Source organism: Electrona antarctica, assembly GCF_951216825.1.
Source record: "Electrona antarctica genome assembly, chromosome: 14".
Classification (NCBI taxonomy): Eukaryota; Metazoa; Chordata; class Actinopteri; order Myctophiformes; family Myctophidae; genus Electrona; species Electrona antarctica.
Window position 1 is genome coordinate 36,171,816 of NC_136795.1, and position 21,708 is coordinate 36,193,523.

Below are 21,708 nucleotides of genomic sequence, written 5' to 3' on the forward strand. Positions count from 1 at the left end.
TTTTCAAAATCTCCGTGTGTGGTTGTAATCTGTGGGAAGTATGTGTCTCTGATGTCTTGGTACAATGGACAGATGGTTAGGAAGTGTAGCTCGGTTTCCACTTAATTTTGTGTGCAGTGGGTGCATAGTCTGTCTTCTCGCGGGATACAGGTCTGCCTATGACGGCCTTTCTCGATCGCAAGACTGTGCTCACTGAGTCTGTACCTAGTTAGGATTTTTCTTTGTTTTGGGTCGGTCACGGTGCTCAGGTATTCTGCCACTGCGTATTCTCTGTTTAGGGCCAGATAGCATTCTAGTTTACTCTGCTTTTGTGTTGCTTCTTTCCAATGTGTCAGGTAGTTTTCCTTTTGCTGTTTTATAATTTGGTTTAGTCCAATGGGTTTTCTATCTCGTGGCTCTGTTTGTGTTTGTGCCCGGAGTTCCAGGGCCAGCTGGCTGAGGGGGCATCTCTCTAGAGTTTCGCTGTGTGTGAGTGCCTTGTTATGGAGTGCATCTAGGTCGCTTTCTTTTAGGTGGTTGTAGAACTTAAGTGCTCTCTTTTTTATTTTGATTATGAGTGGGTATCGTCCTAATTCTGCCCTGCATGCATTATTTGGTGTTTTTCGCTGGGTACGGAGAATGGATTTGCAGACACACACACACACACACACAAACACACACACACACACACACACGCGCGCGCGCACACACGCTCGCACGCACACACACACACACACACACACACACACAGAACCATTTGCTGCTCCGGAGAGTTCCAAACTTGAGCTTTGTGCTGCACTGCAGGTCTAGTGTACTAACCAAACAACCAATGGTGTCCTACATTCAGGTACCTAGAGAGTACTCCCTACATTCAGGTACCTAGAGAGTACTCCGACATTCATGTACCTAGAGAGTACTCCTACATTCAGGTACCTAGAGAGTACTCCCTACATTCAGGTACCTAGAGAGTACTCTCTACATTCAGGTACCTAGAAAGTACTCCCTACATTCAGGTACCTAGAGAGTACTCCCTACATTCAGGTACCTAGAGAGTACTCCCTACATTCAGGTACCTAGAGAGTACTCCTACATTCAGGTACCTAGAGAGTACTCCTACATTCAGGTACCTAGAGAGTACTCCGACATTCATGTACCTAGAGAGTACTCCTACATTCAGGTACCTAGAGAGTACTCCCTACATTCAGGTACCTAGAGAGTACTCCCTACATTCAGGTACCTAGAGAGTACTCCTACATTCAGGTACCTAGAGAGTACTCCTACATTCAGGTACCTAGAGAGTACTCCTACATTCAGGTACCTAGAGAGTACTCCTACATACAGGTACCTAGAGAGTACTCCTACATTCAGGTACCTAGAGAGTACTCCTACATTCAGGTACCTAGAGAGTACTCCTACATTCAGGTACCTAGAGAGTACTCCTACATACAGGTACCTAGAGAGTACTCCTACATTCAGGTACCTAGAGAGTACTCCGACATTCATGTACCTAGAGAGTACTCCTACATTCAGGTACCTAGAGAGTACTCCTACATTCAGGTACCTAGAGAGTACTCCCTACATTCAGGTACCTAGAGAGAGTACTCCCGTTGCTGTGTATGGGTATATTTCAGGCTATTGCAACTATAAAGCCTGATTTATTATACTTGGTTGTGAGCCGCTGTCTAGCTGGCACCGAAAATAAACAATCTACAAGCTCACAGCACAACACGTTTTGACACATCGTGAGCTTGTAGATCTGCTATTTCTGGTAAGCGACACCGGCAACTACTGTACTACTAACTTGCAGGTATGAATCAGACAGGCATAAATAACTACATGCCACAATATAAAAGAGAGGGTACACAGTGTACTATAGTGTAGTAGTCTGAAGTGCTGAACATTTCAGGACATACTGTATGCCAAGCAGCGTGACTGACTGGCCGCACTTTTGAGGGAAGGGCCGGAATGTTCTGGACATCGCCGCCGAGCTGGGGCTTCAGATCAATGATGCATTGTTAATGTAATAGTTTTAATAATAACCTGTCACTCACAGTCACACAAACCACCTAAGGAGGATATATGGCCAGTGCTGGTCCTTATTGTTACTGTCCTCTCACCCCCTCTGCTGGAGAGAGCAAGGATAGGGGTGTGGGGGTGTGTGTGTGTGTGTGTGTGTGGGGGGGGGGGGGGGGGGGGGGGGGGGTTGGGGAGGGGGGGGGGGGGGTCATTTCTCTCCAGTGGGCCAGAAATACACTGATGGTGTCATTCCCTTACAGCAGTGGTTTTCAACATTTTTCATTTCAAGGCCCATTATTTGTTCGGCATTTGAGCCATGGACCACTACACCATGTGATTTAGCCTCGCACACCCAAAACTCAAGAGTATTTTGTTATCATCGTTGGATAAGATTGTGTTCACAATTCCATGTTGTATTGATGTGGTACCATATGAGAGATAACTTCTCTACATTCTCTAATTGTGTACTTCTTTACATTAAATTAAGTAATGCAGGTGTTTAACAACAATGTAACTCTTGAGAGCATAAAACAGAAACCAAATGAAACCAAATGGACCCTTACGGGTCCATTTGGTTTCATTTTACACTCTCAACAGTTAAAGATCTATAAGGGTCCATTTGGTTATCAACTCTCCATCTTTTAGCTGGGGCCACCTGGAACCCCCTCAAGGACCACTGGTGGAAAACCATGCACTAGTCTGGCAGCCGACAGGCTTCTTTTGTTTAAAGTGGGAAATTTGATAATCTTTTTTATTGGACTAAAATATTGTCTATATACATACATTCATGAATCCACTTGCTGACCGGCTGTCACTATTGGGCAATTTGTTTTTCATTAATATTATTTAATTTTTTTCATTAAAGGACCACTTCACCACTTGTCAACCTATCTTTATATAATAGGTCCTCACTAATAATCATGAAAAAATGGCACAATTGTTTTCTACTCGGTCTGTGTCTCATAGGAGGGCTGTGGGCAGTTCAGAAACCGTCCTCCAGTGACATCATCGATGGGGAATACAAGCTAATAGAAACTGCAGGCTTTCTAGTCCTGAAAAGTTGCAATGCGAAAATGGAAGCCATCGTTCTCACGATAATGAAAATCTAAACCTTTTTGTAAAAAAGTATTGTTTAAAAAAAAAACTGCCTAATGATGATGTCACTGGAGGACGGTTTCTAAACTGCCCACAGACTCCTATGAGACACAGACTGAGTAGAAAAAAATATTAGTGAGGACCTATTATATGAAGATAGGTTGAAAAGTGGTGAAGTGGTCCTTTAACATCCAGCAAAATTGTCAAAAATGTCAAACTTTCCTTATGCTTTATAGCATGTGACAACTAAACTAGGGGGTTTTCATGATTCTGAATCCATTCCATGCATTAGTTTTGCACAAAAAACACTTCTTGGGCTAAAAACGGCCATAGACGTCATGACAAAATGTGATGAGGTCAGCAAAGAGTTTTTAGCCCAAGAAGTGTATTTTGTGCAAAACTAATGCTTGGAATGGATTCAGAATCATGAAAACCCCCTAGTTTGACATGTTACATGCTACTTAAAGCAAAAGGAAAGTTTGACAGTTTTGACATTTTTGCCTGCCATATAGGATGTTAATGGTAGGGTCAAAAGAAACCCCTATAAAAAAAATTGCCCAATACTGACAGCCGGTCAGCAAGTGGATTCATGAATACATGTATATAGACAATATTTTAGGCCAATAAAAAAGACTATATACCAAATGTCCCACGCGTCCATCTCGACTGCCGGCCTACAGTGCCTTACAGGGCTGATGAGTTGCAACAAGCCCTCTCTGTGATTTCACGTCCAGAGACGGAAGCAAACTCAAACCATCTGATGTATTCAGTCAGTGGTTGCTTTGCTGCAATTTGATCTCTTTGCCTTTTTTCTAGAATCCTTGTGCTGTCAGCTCAGCTCGGCTGGCTGCGTTGGGGGGTTGTGTGTGTATGGGGTTATTAGGAGCTGTCCCATCGGGGGCCGCTAGGTCGGGATGCAGCACATCAGTGAAGCTTTAATTTGGTGTGCGAGGCGAGCCGCGGCGGACTCTCCCAGTAGAGACGGTGCTGTGTTTGTTTTGCGGGTGTGTAAATTAGCAGTAATTCGTTTGCTCAGTAATGACGTGGGAGAGCTAATTAGGGCAGTGTTGATGGGTGCATTAACCCATTCAGGCCTGACGTCGGAAAAAAAAAGAAAAAAAAGTTTTCTAAATCATGACAATTTTCGGAAAGATTTGAGGCACATTTTAACGATTTTTCAAAAATAGCAGACCTACAAGTTCATAGCGCGCCACTCGGTGGCGCGCTATGAGCTTGTAGATCTGCTATTTTTCAATAGCTAAATTATAACAATGCTTAAAACACCAAAAGGGGTTCCCGCCCCAAAATGGGTTAATGGTTAATGTGGTTAAACGCTAACGTGACATGGATGCGTTCCAGGTCTCAATGGGTTAATTAGTCTCTAGTGTGTTATGCTAATGAGACCCTGATTCACGAGTGCGTGTGTTTGTGTTTGTATTGTGTGCACAAGTGTGCAGGCCGTGTATGTAAGAGGCCTCGGAGTAGAGGTCATGCCATGAGACTGTGTCTGCGTGTTGTCAGAGGATATATGCGGTGGGAGAGTGTGGGAATGAAGGAAGATAGTGAGGAGTGTGGTGAGTCAGTGCTAATACGCTGCGCATGCAACCTCCTGGCCTTTCTCGTGTGCGTGTGTGCGCGTGTGTGTGTGTGTGTGCGCGCGCGCGCCCCATGTCTGTGTCTGTGCATGTAGGCCTACAACTACATGCATGCTTAGAGTAGCATGCATGCCTGGCGTGTGTGCCTGCATGTGTCCGTGTCCAGTGTCGCAGCACGACACGACATGTAGTGTACTTGCGGCCCTCACATCGATAACCGATATGCCCATACTGTATATGAATCAGAGGCACATGCGCAAATCAGTGGTTTTCATCATCATCATTTGCTGGAGGAATCAAAAACGACACATCGAACCATATATATATATAAAATCACACCCGTGTGAAGTAAGGGACGCTCTTATATCGTACATCATCATGACATAACATGTCGATTTTCTCGTCCACATATGACGTAACTTCTCCATTCATTGTCAATGGGAATTGAATCTTTATGTAAGACGAAAATCTACACTAATGGCAAAAACCTAAATGCCTCATTGGCTGCTGCAGTTCATTGGAGCGACAAAAATCACGACGCGAGGCCACTGCCATAGTGGCCAATCACAGCGCGTCTTTTACATTAAAAAAACGTTTACATTACATCTGATTAGACTACCGAATGAATTTGTGGTCTTCAGGCCCAAAGACGACATTATGTCAATATCATGCATATTTTTGGCCATATAGGTTTACTGTTTAAATAACAGTGCTAGCTCCATTTTACAGCGATCTAGACTCACAGTCCAAGTTTAATATCATATAGCGCTCACTTCAGAGAAGAGAAGAGAAGAGAAGAGAAGAGAAGAGAAGAGAAGACTATATACTTGCTTGTTTATATGTCCTACCATATTGAATGCGCATCGGTTGCATCATGCTCCTGTGATTCTGTGAATTCCATTATGAATTTTAACGTGGAAATTGGAAAAGATTTGCTCACATGCAACTTGAGTCAGTGTTGAGACTTGAAAACAACTTGAGACAAAGAGAGAAACTTCCATGCAGCCTTGGAGTCCAATGATCGACCACCTTCCTGGGAGAATCCACTATTCAGTTGTCACAGCAGTGTTGCCATGTCTGCTTATTATAAGCGACCCTTGGCTTGTTTTTCTGTAATGTCGCTTGTAAATATTGGTAGTGGCTGGTTATGTTTTTTGGGGCTTTTTTTTATCTAAAGTGTAGTTCTTTATTTGGGCTTGTTTCTAAAGTGTACAGTAGTTGCTTATATGGGCTTGCTTCCTAATGTTGTTTGACTAGCATGACTGAAGTAAAATGGGACACAAGTATAGCATGTGCTTAAATTCATATTTAGAAAATGTTTCAGATGTCAAAACTTTCTGGGATGATGTAATGATGACGGATGATGATGGTCATGGAAGGGGAACATTCTGAAAGCTTCATGGGCAAAGATAATCAACTTCAAAATCTCAAAAAATAGGTCAAAATGACCTCTCAGTCATGCGAGTATTAAACCAATGGTTCCCACGTTTTTTTCTCACACGTCAAGGAACCCCAGATTAATTAATGTATATTGTCCACGGACATCCATCTGAAAATATTTTGTACCAGGGACAGGGTTGTTAAAATATTCAAAATATTTACATTTATTCTCAATATTTTTGTAAATGAAAAGCGGTTGATGATTGACACAATGTAAGACCCATCATTATTTAAGTGAACATCTCTGTATGATTGCATGCTGGCCACTCCCCCAAGCGGGGGGTCTGGGGGTCGTCCCGCCATAAACATTTTAACATAGCAGATGTCATTTCCTGTGTTCTGGTGAAAATGTTGGAAGTCTGATACCAAATCCAGGAGAAATGACAATCCAAGAGTCCGGCAGGAGATGAGGTCAAACTCCTGCAGGGTCCAGGAGGGTTGGCAGCCTTGAGCTTTATTAGGCTAATTGGGCTAAACATGTATACCGGTATAATGATGCAATGTGACATAGCTCTGTTTACACAATGCTGTACCCCCTCCAACTGTAAACTGTAAAATACCCTCATTGTCTCCACCAGGCCGACAGGCCGAAGGCATGGGGAGAGAGTATGTTTTGCACTCCGTCCGTGTGTGTGTGTGTCCGTCCGTGTGTGTGTGTGTCCTTCCGTCCGTCCGTCTGTTACCAGCTAATCTCCGGCACCGTTAACCCGGTCGATGCCAAACTTTGCACACACACTCCCTGGATGCCAACGATGAACCTCTGCCCCCCATTTTCCAGAACGGCCTATTATAGCGCCACCATGAGGCAGCTTTTCACATTTTTTACCTAAAACTGCACCGATCTGCGTGAAACGTTGCATGCACACTCCCTAGAGGCCAAGGACAAACCTTTGACCTGCATTTTCCGCATCTGCCTTTTATAGCGCCACCAGGAGGCCGACTTTTGTAAAACACATTTAATGATATTACTCCTCCAGATTCTGTCCAAAAATCTCACAAATCGTTACACAGTATCTCTATGGTCATGTGCTCAAGTCGGATCTGTCCCATATTTCATATTCCATCCTAATTGGCTATAATTGGTTAATTATAGTTTTCTCATGCCAATAACGCTCCTTTGAATTGAATTGAATTGAATTGAATTGACTTGACTTGACTTGACTTGAATTGAATTGAATTGAATTGAATTGAATTGAATTGACCTGGCTGGCCCAATTCTCTAATAGGGCTGAGTCATAGTGACAGGGGAGCACGGTACGATACTTGGGCCAAATTTCCGCAGTTACTGCGAGAGTGAAGTCTAGCCAACACCAACTCAGGATTCCTGGATCGCTGCCCTAGCTCCACACTTTCCTATCTAACATCAGGTTCTTGAGCGCTGCTGTGTTGTTAGCTACAGTTGGGTGCCACCGATATTGTCCCTTATCATTTGACCCATTTAGGCCTGACCTCAAAATTTAAAAAAATCCTTCTAAATCCTCCAGTTTTCTGAAATAAATATTTTCACGATTTTTCAAAAATAGCAGACCTACAAGCTCGTAGCGCGCCACTCGGTGGCGCGCTATGAGCTTGTAGATCTGCTATTTTTCAATAGCTAAATTATAACCTAATGTTTAAAACACCACACAAGGACAATATCGATGGCCTCCAACTGTATAAGCAGTCGCGCCGCAGTACGTCTACGTAGGTGGTGCGCTACTTTCCCCTCCTTTCTTTGCCCTGGGTTGGCTCCCATAGTCAATTTACTTGCCTCAAGTTCTGGGTGCCATGACGCAGTGCCCTGCCAGCCTCATCCTTCTCTCTCTGACTTTGTCTGTGACCCGTGGTAGGTCCCTATAGAGGCCCACATTTCTGATGCGGTCCGTCCATGTGAAATGAAATGAAATGAAATGATTACTATATTTACCCAGGGTATCTGGGCTAAGCTCAAGAACTTGTTTCCAGCCAGGCCCTGCTCATAGAACACATTTCATCGTAGTGGTTCAATGCCTTGTTCAAGGGCACTTCAGCGGTGGTAATTTTAACGTGTCGGACCGCTGATTCGAACTGGCGACCTTCCGGTATCAAGACCGATCCGCTATCCGTTCGGCCACCGCTGCCACACACCTACAGTATAGTGCCATTCGTAGCATTCTTGTGTAGACTCCATCCAGGGCTCTTTCCTGTTGTACTGTGAGGGTCCATGTCTCAGCCCCATACAGCTGCAGTACTTACTGACTCCACAGTAGCTAAGAACAGCCGCCTCTTCCCGTGCAAATTTCCCCAGAAGTATAGTAACAGTCCGAAAAAGTTTGTTTCATAGTAAAAATGTAGATTTAGGTTTTCATTATTTTTATACTGCTGTCGCACACACTAAATAGTCGATCAGGGGCATGACACCGGAACACAATTAAACTCAGCCTTTTTATTACCGGTTAAAATGTCAAAACATGAAAACGTTGATGTTGAAGTACTGTATAGTAATACAAATATGTGTGTGCGTGTGTGCGTGCGTGCGTGTGTGTGTGGGTGCGTGTGTGTGTGTGTGGGCATGTCCTGTGCATGTGTCTGAAGAAGGCAGCAGGTCCACGTCTGTGTAAGAAGCACTTTAATCCTGATGGATCCACCATGCTGGCCATGCCTGGGTGAGCCGTGATCCCTCCATTCAGTCAGCCTACCTGTTCAACCAGGCCAGAGCAGACAGGGGCCCCTGGCCCAAGGGCCTCTGTCTGCCTTGCTCCCATCCCATAGTGGAACCCTGTATCTCCATATTCCAACTTTTTATGTTTTCCCGTTAAATTTCCCACATAGTCTATACTTGCCAGCCCATAGAGCCCCATTGTGAATGTGAACCTGGACATGTTGAGTACACCAAGGTTTTATGTTAGAAATGTTGAGTATGACATTTAGAAACTGCCGGATGCTAACTTGCATATGTTGAGCAATTTTCATAATTGGCATAATTATGTGACCATATACCATTAACAACTTATTGATAGCAAAAAATTCAAAATTTCATCATACTTTATGTAGCATGTGATGTGTCAAACTAGGGGGTTATCATGATGGCGAATCCATTCTAAGCATTAGTTTTGCACAAAAAAAAAAACACTCATTGGGCTAAAACCAGCCATAGCCACTTGATGACGGCTATGGCCGTTTTAGCCCAAGTGTTTTTTGTGCAAAATGCTTGGAGTGTACAAATGGAACCAAATGGACCCGTTATATTAGGACAGGTCCATTTGGTTCCATTTGTACACTCTCAGAGTTACAGACCCATAACAAGGGTCCATTTGGTTCCAAACTATCATTTAACTGGGGACCCCCTGGAATTCCCTCAAGGACCCCTGGGGGTCCTCGGACCCCACTTTGGGAACCACTGGTCCAGAGTGTGGCTGTAGATCTGCTATTTTTGTAAAAATGTAAAAGGTGTTAAAGTGAAAGTGTGCTTTGGGGTTTTTTATAAATATTTAAGAGCTTGTGACTATACTACTTTGGAGCCACATTAAGAGGACACATGGTTCTGTTCTTCCAATTTACTGAAAAGTAATGCTTTTGGACATACAAGGTTTCAACCCGACAGCGACGTTATCTAATACCACGAGGAAGGATAGGTGTGCAGCCGGTCACACTGCAATGATTTCAGTGCTATAGCTGCATGACAATCATAAATTCATCCCTCACCAATAAAAATGTCCAGGAAGCCAAGTGCATACTGTACACGCACGCACGCACGCACGCACGCACGCACGCACGCACGCACGCACGCACGCACGCACGCACGCACGCACGCACGCACGCACGCACACACACACACACACACAGGATGGAACACGTAATGGATGAATGTCCATTTTATAAGCGTGTTCCTTGACAGGTTCACTTCACAGATAAGAGGGATCCATCTGTATGCTGTAATATTCTGGCAACATTACTAGGCTAGTCTGCAGCTATTCTCAATTAGGTGATGACAAGGTGACAGCTTGCGCTGTCATAATTTGTGGCACATTACTGATGTGGCATTTGTCACGGTGGTGGTGAGGGGTGACAATAAGGGAAGGAAGTTGTTGGCTTTAGAAGCTCGCCAGTGTTCTGTTCTAATCATATTTATTCATGACTATCCGGTTATACATAATCCATTAGTATTCCTGTTCAACTGTGTCCGCCGCTGTGTCTTGCCGTCTTCATTTCGTCTCTGCTTGCACAACTGGGGTGAGGGGAGAAGAGGGAGAAGGGAATTATAAATCAGCGTGAGGCCGGTGGATCTTTTCTTAGCCCAAGCTTAAGCCGTCTGAGGTTCTGAAGCTCTAACTGACAAATACAATAAGATTATCTTTATATTCGTCGCAACTGCTGAGCATTTCAGTGTCTCCCTCTTGTGAGCAGGTCCTTACATCAACATCATGTCGGCTTCAAGAGCGAGGCCTTTCAGCAGTCAGAGAGAGTTCTCGATGACCTTCAACCAAGTCCTCTCTCTCTCTCTCTCTCTCTGGTATATTCAATGCAGCATTATGGGATATGTAGTTTGCTGACTTACTGAAGGTAAATACTTTACGTGCTCTGAATTAAGATTTCAATATCACTGCAGCACAGATAAATAATAAAGATATGGACCTGATCTGAGTTTGATGTGCACACTAGGGCTTATGGTTATTTTCTTCTTCTAATGTTTTTTGTATTGTTTTTTATTATGTCAACAAATGTACAGTATGTGGAAAATATGTTTTAGTTAGTTGACTAAAATAATTGATTAGTCTGGTTAACCACGTATGCCCTATTTTATTATTCGTTGTACAACCGTTCGTGTCGTGCCAAAGTAGTGGATCTATACAAGCTCACAACCTGTTGGATTGGGATGCCTTGTGAGCTCCTAGAGCCACTATATTTAGCATTTTGTATTTATTCCCTAAATGGATTAGTTTGAGTAACAGTCCCCATCCAGCCTATAGTTCACACATTATTTCACTTGTTCCAACCTCTTAGTGAGCGTGCATACGTACCTCTGACCTCCAGCTTGCACTCCACTTCGTCCTGCCCCAGGTCATTGATGGCCCTGCAGGTGTACTTGCCCCCGTCGTACTGGCTCAGCTTACGGATGTTCAGAGTCAAAACGCCCTGGTTGTTCCGCATTATGTACTTGGGATTGTCATCGAGGATCATCTTGTTCCTCATCCAGACGATCTTGGGCTGACAGGAGAACATCAGTGAAAATTAGGCCAGGAAACAGGGAATATAGGGAAGGAGGGTGGCAACGATAACAAATTGGCAGAAAGCAAGAGGCGGAGGCGGAGGAGGAGGAGATGAGAGAGAGCGAGGAGTGACAGAGAGAGAGAGAGATGTTGGGAGAGCGGGGGAGAACAGACTGAGAGGTGAAACTGGGTCAACATTTTGGCTCAACAAATCTCTGTCAGATTCTCAAGAATAAAAATGCTGTGTTGAAAGACATTTCGGCTCCACCTCTTGTTCTGGCTCTAGACATAAATAATACATTTCCACTGTTGAGCCATCAATTTTGGTTTTGTTCTATTTACTCTTTTAATCTCAAACTCATGCATTCATAGGAACAAAAACTGTAGCCACTGATTTTACACTAGAACCCAAACTCTTCATTCACCACAAAGTCAGGTATTTTTCTGCAACGCTCACAGAATCTACTCTTGGGTACCCACTGGTGACCAGGGGTTGAGAAACATGGGTCAATGGCATGGTTATGTCACCAATAAACACAGATTAAAGGTATTATACTAAGCAGGATTTGCCCTTGAAATAGCAGAAATGTATCCTAAAATGATCCTACTCAGTACTTATGTCCCACTGGTAGTCCGCGTCACTCTGCATGAGACGCTGTCTTCTGCTTGTATTCTGTATTGTCTTAGCCAGGCCGACATAGAGAAGGAGGGTGGCAATGATAAGAAATTGGCCGTCCGACTGTGCACAGCTAATCTCGGACACCGCTGGACCGATCAGCCGGGTCCACATTTTTCAATTGCCACCATGGTGGTGCTATACCAGGCCACTTTACATTTTGGCCAGGTAGCTCATATAAAATATAGCAATACTGTATATTTAAAAATCCTCAACCCTGTCACAGCCCTGTAATCGTGACAACATTCCTGTGACATGATGCTGACATGATGCCGACATGATTCTGACATGATACTGACCACGATACTGACCACGATACTGACATGATTCTGACATGATACTGACCACGATACTGACCACGATACTGACACGATACTGACACGATACTGACATGATACTGACCACGATGCTGACATGATACTGACCACGATGCTGACATGATGCTGACATGATGCTGACATGATACTGATCACGATACTGACCACGATACTGACATGATTCTGACATGATACTGACCACGATACTGACCACGATACTGACACGATACTGACACGATACTGACATGATACTGACCACGATGCTGACATGATACTGACCACGATGCTGACATGATACTGACATGATGCTGACATGATACTGACCACGATGCTGACATGATACTGACCACGATGCTGACATGATACTGACCACGATGCTGACATGATACTGACCACGATGCTGACATGATACTGACCACGATGCTGACATGATACTGACCACGATGCTGACATGATACTGACCACGATACTGACATGATACTGACCACGATGCTGACATGATACTGACCACGATACTGACATGATACTGACCACGATGCTGACATGATACTGACCACGATGCTGACATGATACTGACCACGATACTGACATGATACTGACCACGATGCTGACATGATACTGACCACGATACTGACATGATACTGAACCACCTACTGTACCACCCCTGTTGAGAAACACATGGACAGCTTCTTATTGGGGGCAGCCATAGCTGAATGGGTATAGAGCCCGCCTGGGAAGCAGAAGGTTCCAGGTCAGATGCCTACTTTAATTTCATTAGCGAAAGCTGTTTTGTCAATGACTTCAGTGAGCTTAATAAAGCTCTTTTTCATCAGTTTTATCATCAATACTGGTCTGCTTTTCCGAGTCTTTTTTTTTAAATCTGGAAGCTGCTATATTTCATGTCTAAAAGGCAGCTTTTATGATATTTGGCATCATATGCAAAGAGATCCAGATGAAAAGAAGAGAATCAGATGATATACAACTTCATCAAGCCTTTCTGATGCCGCATGAAGGACCAGTCTCTGGTACTCTCTAATGTACTGTATCAGATGTACTGGCCTTCCCACAAATACAACAATCTCTCACAATGTTGTATCAACCCGACTCAGTAAATGGTAAACGGTGCCTTTATGTAGTGCTTTTATCCAAATTGCTTTACATACAGTTGGGTGCCACCGATATTGTCCCTTATCATTTGACCCATTTAGGCCTGACCTCAACATTTAAAAAAATCCTTCTAAATCCTCCAGTTTTCTGAAATAAATATTTTCACGATTTTTCAAAAATAGCAGACCTACAAGCTCGTAGCGCGCCACTCGGTAGATCTGCTTTTTTTCAATAGCTAAATTATAACATAATGTTAAAAACACCAAAAGGGGTTCCCGCCCAAAATGGGTTAACTGTCCTTTTGCGCAGATCACGCAAACCTCAGCAAAAAGAAAAGGACAATATCGATGGCCTCCAACTGTAGATAGATGTGCATTACATTAACCCATTCACACACACCGAAGGCGGAGGAAACCATGCCAGGTACCAACTTGCACATCGGGGGCAATTAGGGCTTCAGCGCCTTGCTCAAGGACACTTCGACATTATCTCTGGGGGAGCCCGGGATCGAACTGGGTTCCCATCCGCCTGTTCTACCGGCCACTCTACCCCTGAGCCACTGCCGCTCAGTCTTCTTGATGAGACTGGTGCAGGTATGCTCTCACTATCAACATTGCTCCAACATTGCTCATTGATTTTGGCCTTATTGGAGAAGTTTTCTCTGCTTGGGACACCTTATACATTTTAGTGGCACTTATGTAAGGTATGCAAGCTACCTGTAGTTACACAACTGGTGCTGAATCCAGTGCCGGATTCAGTAGAACACACCTTTCTAAAAAAAAAATTATCCCTCGATTTTTTTCACCCCTGTGCCAATTATCTAATGTGATCCTGGGCTCTCTACACACCCTCCGCCAACCTAGTCCCCATATATGGGGGAGAGCAACGGACTTGAACTCATGCTTCCTTCCTGCCTGAGTGTCCAAGTTGCTCCTTTACACGTGACAGGGGGGAGTTTCCCTGGTTGGACGTAGCGCGTGGAAGGAACACGTTATTCCAACCAGTTCCTTTCCCCTCCATCAGGCGCCCTGGTTGGCCAGTTTGTTTAGAGACCAGGATTACTGCATGTTTTTGTGAGGGTACCTACCCTAGGGGACACGGGGAGAACATGCAAACTCCGCACAGAAAGGCCCTTTCGCCAACCCCGCCTCGGGTATGGGCACTGATGACGCGGAGGAGGAAACACGCCGCCAGCACCCACAGCGCCCCGAGCGGGAATCGAACCCAGGACCTTCTAGCTGTGAGGCGACAGCACTGTGCCACCGTGCCCTAGAACCACACCTTTCTAACACGCCCTCATACAGTATGTGCTGCTATGACAATCCATGACAGAGTCACCACAAAGTAAAGGAGAACATTCTACATTGATATTCAGATTTTACATTGCAGACTATTGTACAGTAGGTTGGCATATGCGTTCAAATGACTATATCTCCTATTTCCAATAAGATAGAGCTTCCAAAGATAAGAGCTTCCATTGTGAATCTACGCCACTTCATGTGCCTCAACCCCCATGCGGCCAGGCTTTATTATAGTTTGGGGGTGTACAATAATGAGGGCGAGAAGCAATCTCACCCTCTGGGTGACGGCAGACTGCTGGGCGAGTGCTGGCGCTTTGGTACAGGAGGGGGTCAGATCAACATATGGAATTAATTCTGTACTGGCCATATATGGAGCGTGCATGTCTTGAGTGTACAGGGTTTGATGAGGTCAGATCAACATATGGAATGTCAGAACAGGTCAGCTCCATATATGGAGATCTAAGGGTGGCAGCGGGGGCAGTGTCACGAGGCTTGACGGACTGACGGCCATATATGCTGGCGTGACGGAGCGACGGACGGGTTTTTCAGACCTACTCTGTAAAGTGCTGTAATTTGGCAGAAGTAGCGGGATTTTGGCGGAAGTACCGCCCAAGGAAACGCTGTTGACGCTTCACAAATCTGTTTACATTTTCCGTGTATGAAACAAAGTGTGAAATATCGTATCCGGGGGAAATACATCTGATCTGATGTTCCGGACCGACACTTCCGGCTATGCACTCGCTGCCTTATATTGTGACCAGGCTTTTCTCTTTGCAGATGAGTAAGGATGGGACCGAGGCTATGTTGAAAGTGATTAATTTAACACTCAGGTTTTCATAGTAATCTGCCACCTACAGTTGCAATAAGTAAATACCTTGGGATAGGCGCTGACCGCACAGCTGATGGCGGTGCTGTAGCCTGCAACCACACTCCTGTCCACCAGGGGTGCCGTGAACTTGGGGGACCTGTTTATGTCCTTCTCTTTGTAGTCTGGTTTGTTATAATCCAGCCCTGGAGAAGGAAGAGAGGAGGTGTTCTATAACAGTGTAACAGTGACCCTTTGTAGATCTACACGCTCCCAACGCATTGCATCTCACTGCGTTGTGTGCTCTCCTATTTTTACTATTTAAAAATGGCTGGAAATGACGCTCGTGGCGCTCGTACACGCCTGCAACTTGCAACTTGCAACTTGACGCGTCGGGAAAAAAACGCTTTGCCGACTCGTCAAGTTGCACGAGCGTCACGGAAATGACACATGAGCGTCATTTCCGTCCACCAGTTGTGTAAAAACCCGGAAGAGGTTGCCGCATCTTGCCGCCTCTTGACGCTACTGTCTGGGTACACTGACGCTTCGTTACCTGTACTTGGAGATGACCAAGATGTCGTAGCTGAGGCCACAGAGGTTGTGTGTGGCCTCAGTGAGTTTGACCTCCTACTGTGTGCGTTACCTGTCTTGGTGATGATGGCGGTGTTCTTGCTGACCCCTGCGTCGTCGCTGAGGCCACAGAGGTTGTGGCTGTACACGCGGAAGGAGTACTCGTTGCCCATGACCAGGTCAGACACCGTGCAGTTGGGCCTGCGGTTGTGCTCGTACACCATGAACCACTCCTGCAACACCACAGGAACGACATGAGAGGGGGGGGGGGGGTAATTAGAGAGAGGTAGGAAGAGAGTAACAGATTAAACGCCTCAGCATCCATTTTTTAATCTCTCGAAAAAGGTTTGAATTTCTTCTGTAATGACATGCCCAAATTTAGGCACACCGTGTTGAAAGCACGCAGACCTACTCTGTAAAGTGCTGTAATTTGGCAGAAGTAGCGGGATTTTGGCGGAAGTACCGCCCAAGGAAACGCTGTTGACGCTTCAGAAAATCTGTTTACATTTTCCGTGTATGAAACAAAGTGTGAAATATCGTATCCGGGGGAAATACATCTGATCTGATGTTCCGGACCGACACTTCCGGCTATGCACTCTCTGCCTTATATTGTGACCAGGTTTTTCTCTTTGCAGATGAGTAAGGATGGGGCCGAGGCTATGTTGAAAGTGATTCATTTAACACTCAGGATTTGACAGTGTAATATTAGGGTTGTCCCGATCGGATCGGGTGATCGGAAATCGGCTCCGATCACACAATTTTCAAAAGATCGGAATCGGTGAGAAAAGATCAGATTTTTAATTGTCTAATGTAAATGAGATTTAGTAAAAACTGTTGTGTTTATCCTAGTTGTTTTCCTTCTGGTCCCAGTCAAAGATCATCAAACAAAGACTGTGCACAGAGGCGTGAAAGACACCTATGATGAAAACAGAGGAAATGCAACCCATGCATGATGGAATAGGTGTCTGTAGTACTCTCTCTGAATGAGAGAGATACTCTTTAAGAGTTTTAACTTGACTTCAGTTCTATAAGCTGTAGAACTGTATTCACTCTAATTAACCAATACATCATTATTTTGCTATGATTCCATGCTTTCATAGAAAGAAAAAAAACCCACAATGACAGTCATTCTAATAAAAGTATAGTCACATTTTGCCTTTCAATTATTGAAAGGCAACACAACAGACTAGACTAGAGTGACATACATTAGGATATTTGCTAGTGTGATATGGCATAAGTGTTATAGATCGGATCGGGAAAGATCGGTATCGGTATCTGTCTCAAAATCAAATGATCGGAATCAGATCGGGAGCAAAAAAAAGTGATCGGGACATTCCTACTAAATATACTGACAATTTTCGTCAACAAATAAAAACTAGACTAAAATATTAAGAAGGGACTAGTGGACAAGAGATCCAGTATAAGTCATTTTACAATTGGTTGCATGCTGAAAATAGCCGATCTACTCACAGCGTGTCACAGCGCGACGCATTGTGAGCTTGTAGTTAGGCTATTTTCAGCAAGTGTAAAAAAAAATACGACGACATCAAGGCCCGCCAAAATACAATTTAGTCAACTGTAGATTTAGTCGACTAAAACTAGTGTGACTAATGTGACTAAATGAAACGATTCAAGAGACTACGACTAAAACTAAAACCAAAAACAACACTGATTTGGCTACTGGGTTGTACTGGGTCCCTGACCAGTGACCATGGCACTACATACACATGTCATGGGGCCATTCCTGTGAACCCAAATCACCTTGGTTTTCATGTCCGCCTTCTCAATAGTGTAACCAGTGATGTCACAGTTGCCGTCGTCCTTGGGCAGATCCCACTCCAACGCGGCGTTGAAGCCCCAAACGTCCGTGACACGCACGTTAATGGGCGGACCAGGCAAGTCTGCATGGAGGATGAGAGATGTACAGAGTAGGGTACAGGACTGTCTGCATGGAGGATGAGAGATGTACAGAGTAGGGTACAGGACTGGAGAGGTATAGAATAGACATGGAGAATGAGGCTTGCAAACAAGACAGGGTGGTTAGACAAGCGGCAGCAGAAAATGAGACAGTCCAAGTGAGAAATATGGGAGAGAGAGAGTGTGTGTGTGTGTGTGTGTGTGTGTGTGTGTGTGTGTGGGGGGGGGGGGGGGGGGGGTTGTCAGATGCTTGTGGCAACTTGTGAGGAATAACTCACTTTCTGCTAGGTCTGAGAGAGAGACATACAGAGAGACAGAGACAGACAGACAGACAGACAGACAGACAGACAGACAGACAGACAGACAGACAGACAGACAGACAGACAGACAGACAGACAGACAGACAGACAGACAGACAGACAGACAGACAGACAGACAGACAGACAGACAGACAGACAGACAGGGGTGGGGGGGGGGGCTTAACACACCCATAGAAGAAAAGACTGATGAAGACTGGCAGTACAGCAAAAGACGAGACGCAGGTTGAAGGGAGAAATGAGTAAGCTACTGTACATACTGGGATCTCTCTTGTGCACATGCAGGCACAGAACACAGACAATGGGAAGAGGCTCCGTACTGTGCCTGTCAGACCCACGGCACTGCACAGCACGGTATGATTATCATCAATCCTCCTTTGTGCTCCACGCTGTACAGTACACAGAAAACTGTGTGCCACAGAAAGGCATTTGCCATTAATCTCACCCTGTGCACTCTCTCCCTCCTCTCTCTCTCGCACGCACGCACGCACGCACGCACGCACGCACGCACGCACGCACGCACGCACGCACGCACGCACGCGCGCACAAACAGCAAAAGTACAGTGCAAACATGCAGAGCAGCACTGCTATGTTTGCCCTTACTGCTGCTCTATGTTGCTGCATGGCTCCTTGCAGAAGCAGTGCTGTGACAGTCTGGCTTGTGGATCTGTTCAAGGGGAGCTGGTGCCTCTCTCATCCCCCCCCCACCCCACCTCCACCCCGCTAAGCGGGAGAACGTCCCCCGTCCCCCCCACACAAATCCAAGCCGCCTAATCCCGGTCTACACGTAAATAATTCCAGCGGAACCCCGCCACATAATCCGCCCGCCCGGCACCCTGACCCAGGGAGATGTGTCATGAGCTGAGGAAGGAGCTGGCAGGCCACGGTGGGAGCGCAGGAGTCAGGATTATGAGACGGGGGGTGAAATCAGCGCTTTGATGATGTGCTACTTTAAGTCACAGATCCCCTGCGAGTATGAAATGGGGGAATTATCATCAAATTAAAAAAAAAAACTCTGACATGCCACTGATGTGGGTTCACGCCATCATCCCCTTCAAGAAAAAAAAAAAAAAGGTTATTAACGGTACAGCACGAAGTGTGGACTATGTATGTGTGCAGAGGCTTAATCCCAAAGAGGAACCACGTAACTAAACTGGACCCGAACGTGTACGCGTGAGTAGTGGCAGCGGCCTCGTGTCGTGACCGAACTGACCTACGACCTGTACGTAAAAGTCAGCGCTGTCCGCCACGTCGTCGATCTGGACATGCATGGTGTATTTGCCGGAGTTGTCTCTCGCCGCAGAGCGGATGAAGAAGATGGAGGACAGCTCGGTGGTTTGAATCATAACACTTTTGTCCTCCAGAGGTGCGCCGTCTTTGAACCAGGTCACGACGGGGCGAGGCTTTCCCTGCAGACAGAGTGAACATTTTGAACAGGCAGGTGAAAATAGTTAAAATACACACATCTCTTATCATCTCCACCCTCTGTTGATTATATACAAACAGTTGTTATGGATCGATAATCATTCAATTCAATCAATAAGGCATCATTCGAGTTGTTGGCCGTATTTCTTTGAATTCACATCATTAATCACTGTTGATATGTCAAATATATGTGTACATCTCCTAGCTATGTTACACAACATTTTGAGTGGTGCAAACCACTCCAACAACTGGCTTTGTTAGTACCCGTGTGTGTTTGTGCCTCACAAGAATGAGCATGGTTACTATGGTCACTGACATTACGTCAGACAGCTGATCAGGCTATATAAGACCTTGCACCACTCAGTTCACATGGGTGTGATTTTTTTACTTCAACAGAGTCCAGGGTTCACACAGAAACACAACTGAGTCTGAAACCCATTTCAGATGGACCAGGAAGTGGTCCTAAACGGCATGTCAGGTTATCACCTCTCCAGCCTATAGGAGGAGGAGTTGACATGTCAGGTCATCACCTCTCCAGCCTATAGGAGGAGGAGTTGACATGTCAGGTCATCACCTCTCCAGCCTATAGGAGGAGGAGTTGACATGTCAGGTCATCACCTCTCCAGCCTATAGGAGGAGGAGTTGACATGCTGATGATCTCATGGTTCACTGTGATTCATGCCGAACGGGCAGATGGGAAAGAACATTTAATAATGCCTAGGTACCTCATTCTTTAAGAACATTTAATAATGCCTAGGTACCTCATTCTTTACCGTCTTGATTTTTTTATTAAATGCAGCAGTACAAATGCTTATAATTCATATACAGTCCAGTGCACATGAGCACTGGACAGCTCCTAAAGCTGAGATATATAGAGCTTGGATGGTCTCCTTCTAACCTGGAAGGGGATGACCAGGTTGACCTTCTCGCCCACTCTCCTGATGAATTTGGATCTCAGCTGGCGAGGCAAGCGTATTTTCGGTTGTTCTGTGGAATGGATGGAGGGGGAACGAGCGAGGGAAAGGTTAAGTGGATGTTGGAGAAGAGTGGGTGGTAGGAGAAGCATGAATGGGGGAGGTGTGCTGTGCATACGTATATACAGTGCTGTCATTCGTGCGTGCGTGCGTGCGTGCGTGCGTGCGTGCGTGCGTGCGTGCGTGCGTGCGTGCGTTGGTGTGCAGCAACTGGTTGTGTATAAATGCACATAATATGGTACATTTGCATATATACCTGCAGACATATATTCATACGAATATCATTTTACATGAATATGTTATTATATTATGGTGTTGGTTTGAACAGTATGGATATAATGAACATACAGTATATACACCGTAGGCTATAGTTCCTTCATATCGTTGCTGTCTGTGGAAACCTCTTATGTCCAAAATGGTTGCTTTTCAGGAAATGGAACAAAAAGAAGAACCTGTTCTGATGGATCCAGTGTAGTTTATATATATATATAACCACTTTCACTTCAAACATTTTCCAAATTGCCAAAATAGCCGATCTACAAGTTCACAACACGTTGCGTTGTCTGCTTGCCTGTTGTTTCTCCTACGGTACCACATCAATACAGCATGGAAATCTTTAGTTTTGGTTCTGCGAGGCTGAATCTCATCAAATGGTCCATGGCTAAAATGGCTAAATAGACAATGGGCCTTGATATGAAAAAGGTTGAAAACCACTGAAGTAGGGCATCGATTTATGAAAATAAAATAAAAATAAGATAAAAAATAAAACAGTGAAATATGGAGACACGAGGTTTATGCCCAACAGCAACGACATGCACAGTAAAACGTGCATGTCGGTATACAGCATGTTTACAAAATGACCATCTGACGTCAGACATGAACACGAGATGTCTGACCCATGATCTCTGTGATGATGACGGCCTGTCCCAGGGTGGCGGGGGGGCTGCGTCCAGCAGTGTGTGTGTGTGTGTGTGTGTGTGTGTGTGTGTGCGTGCGTGCGTGCGTG

At 45.1% G+C, this 21,708-nt stretch overlaps 1 protein-coding gene across 4 annotated transcripts in view; it reads right to left on the reverse strand.

The window, feature by feature from the left end:
- Positions 1–9,345: 9,345 nt before the first annotated feature.
- The window catches only part of mybpc2a (myosin binding protein Ca), an 82,535-nt gene continuing 70,172 nt past the window's right edge, over positions 9,346–21,708 (reverse strand). For 3 of the 4 annotated variants that reach the window (XM_079521680.1, XM_079521679.1, XM_079521678.1), the window contains 7 exons: positions 20,627–20,715; positions 19,517–19,712; positions 17,831–17,970; positions 16,143–16,302; positions 15,569–15,705; positions 11,105–11,291; positions 9,347–10,311 (listed from right to left, as the gene is read on the reverse strand). In XM_079521680.1, coding sequence (XP_079377806.1) covers positions 10,289–10,311; positions 11,105–11,291; positions 15,569–15,705; positions 16,143–16,302; positions 17,831–17,970; positions 19,517–19,712; positions 20,627–20,715 — 932 coding nt within the window. In that variant the 3' untranslated portion in view covers positions 9,347–10,288. Of the gene's footprint in view, positions 10,312–11,104; positions 11,292–15,568; positions 15,706–16,142; positions 16,303–17,830; positions 17,971–19,516; positions 19,713–20,626; positions 20,716–21,708 lie in introns of all 4 variants that reach the window. The other variant, XM_079521677.1, reaches the window with a different exon arrangement.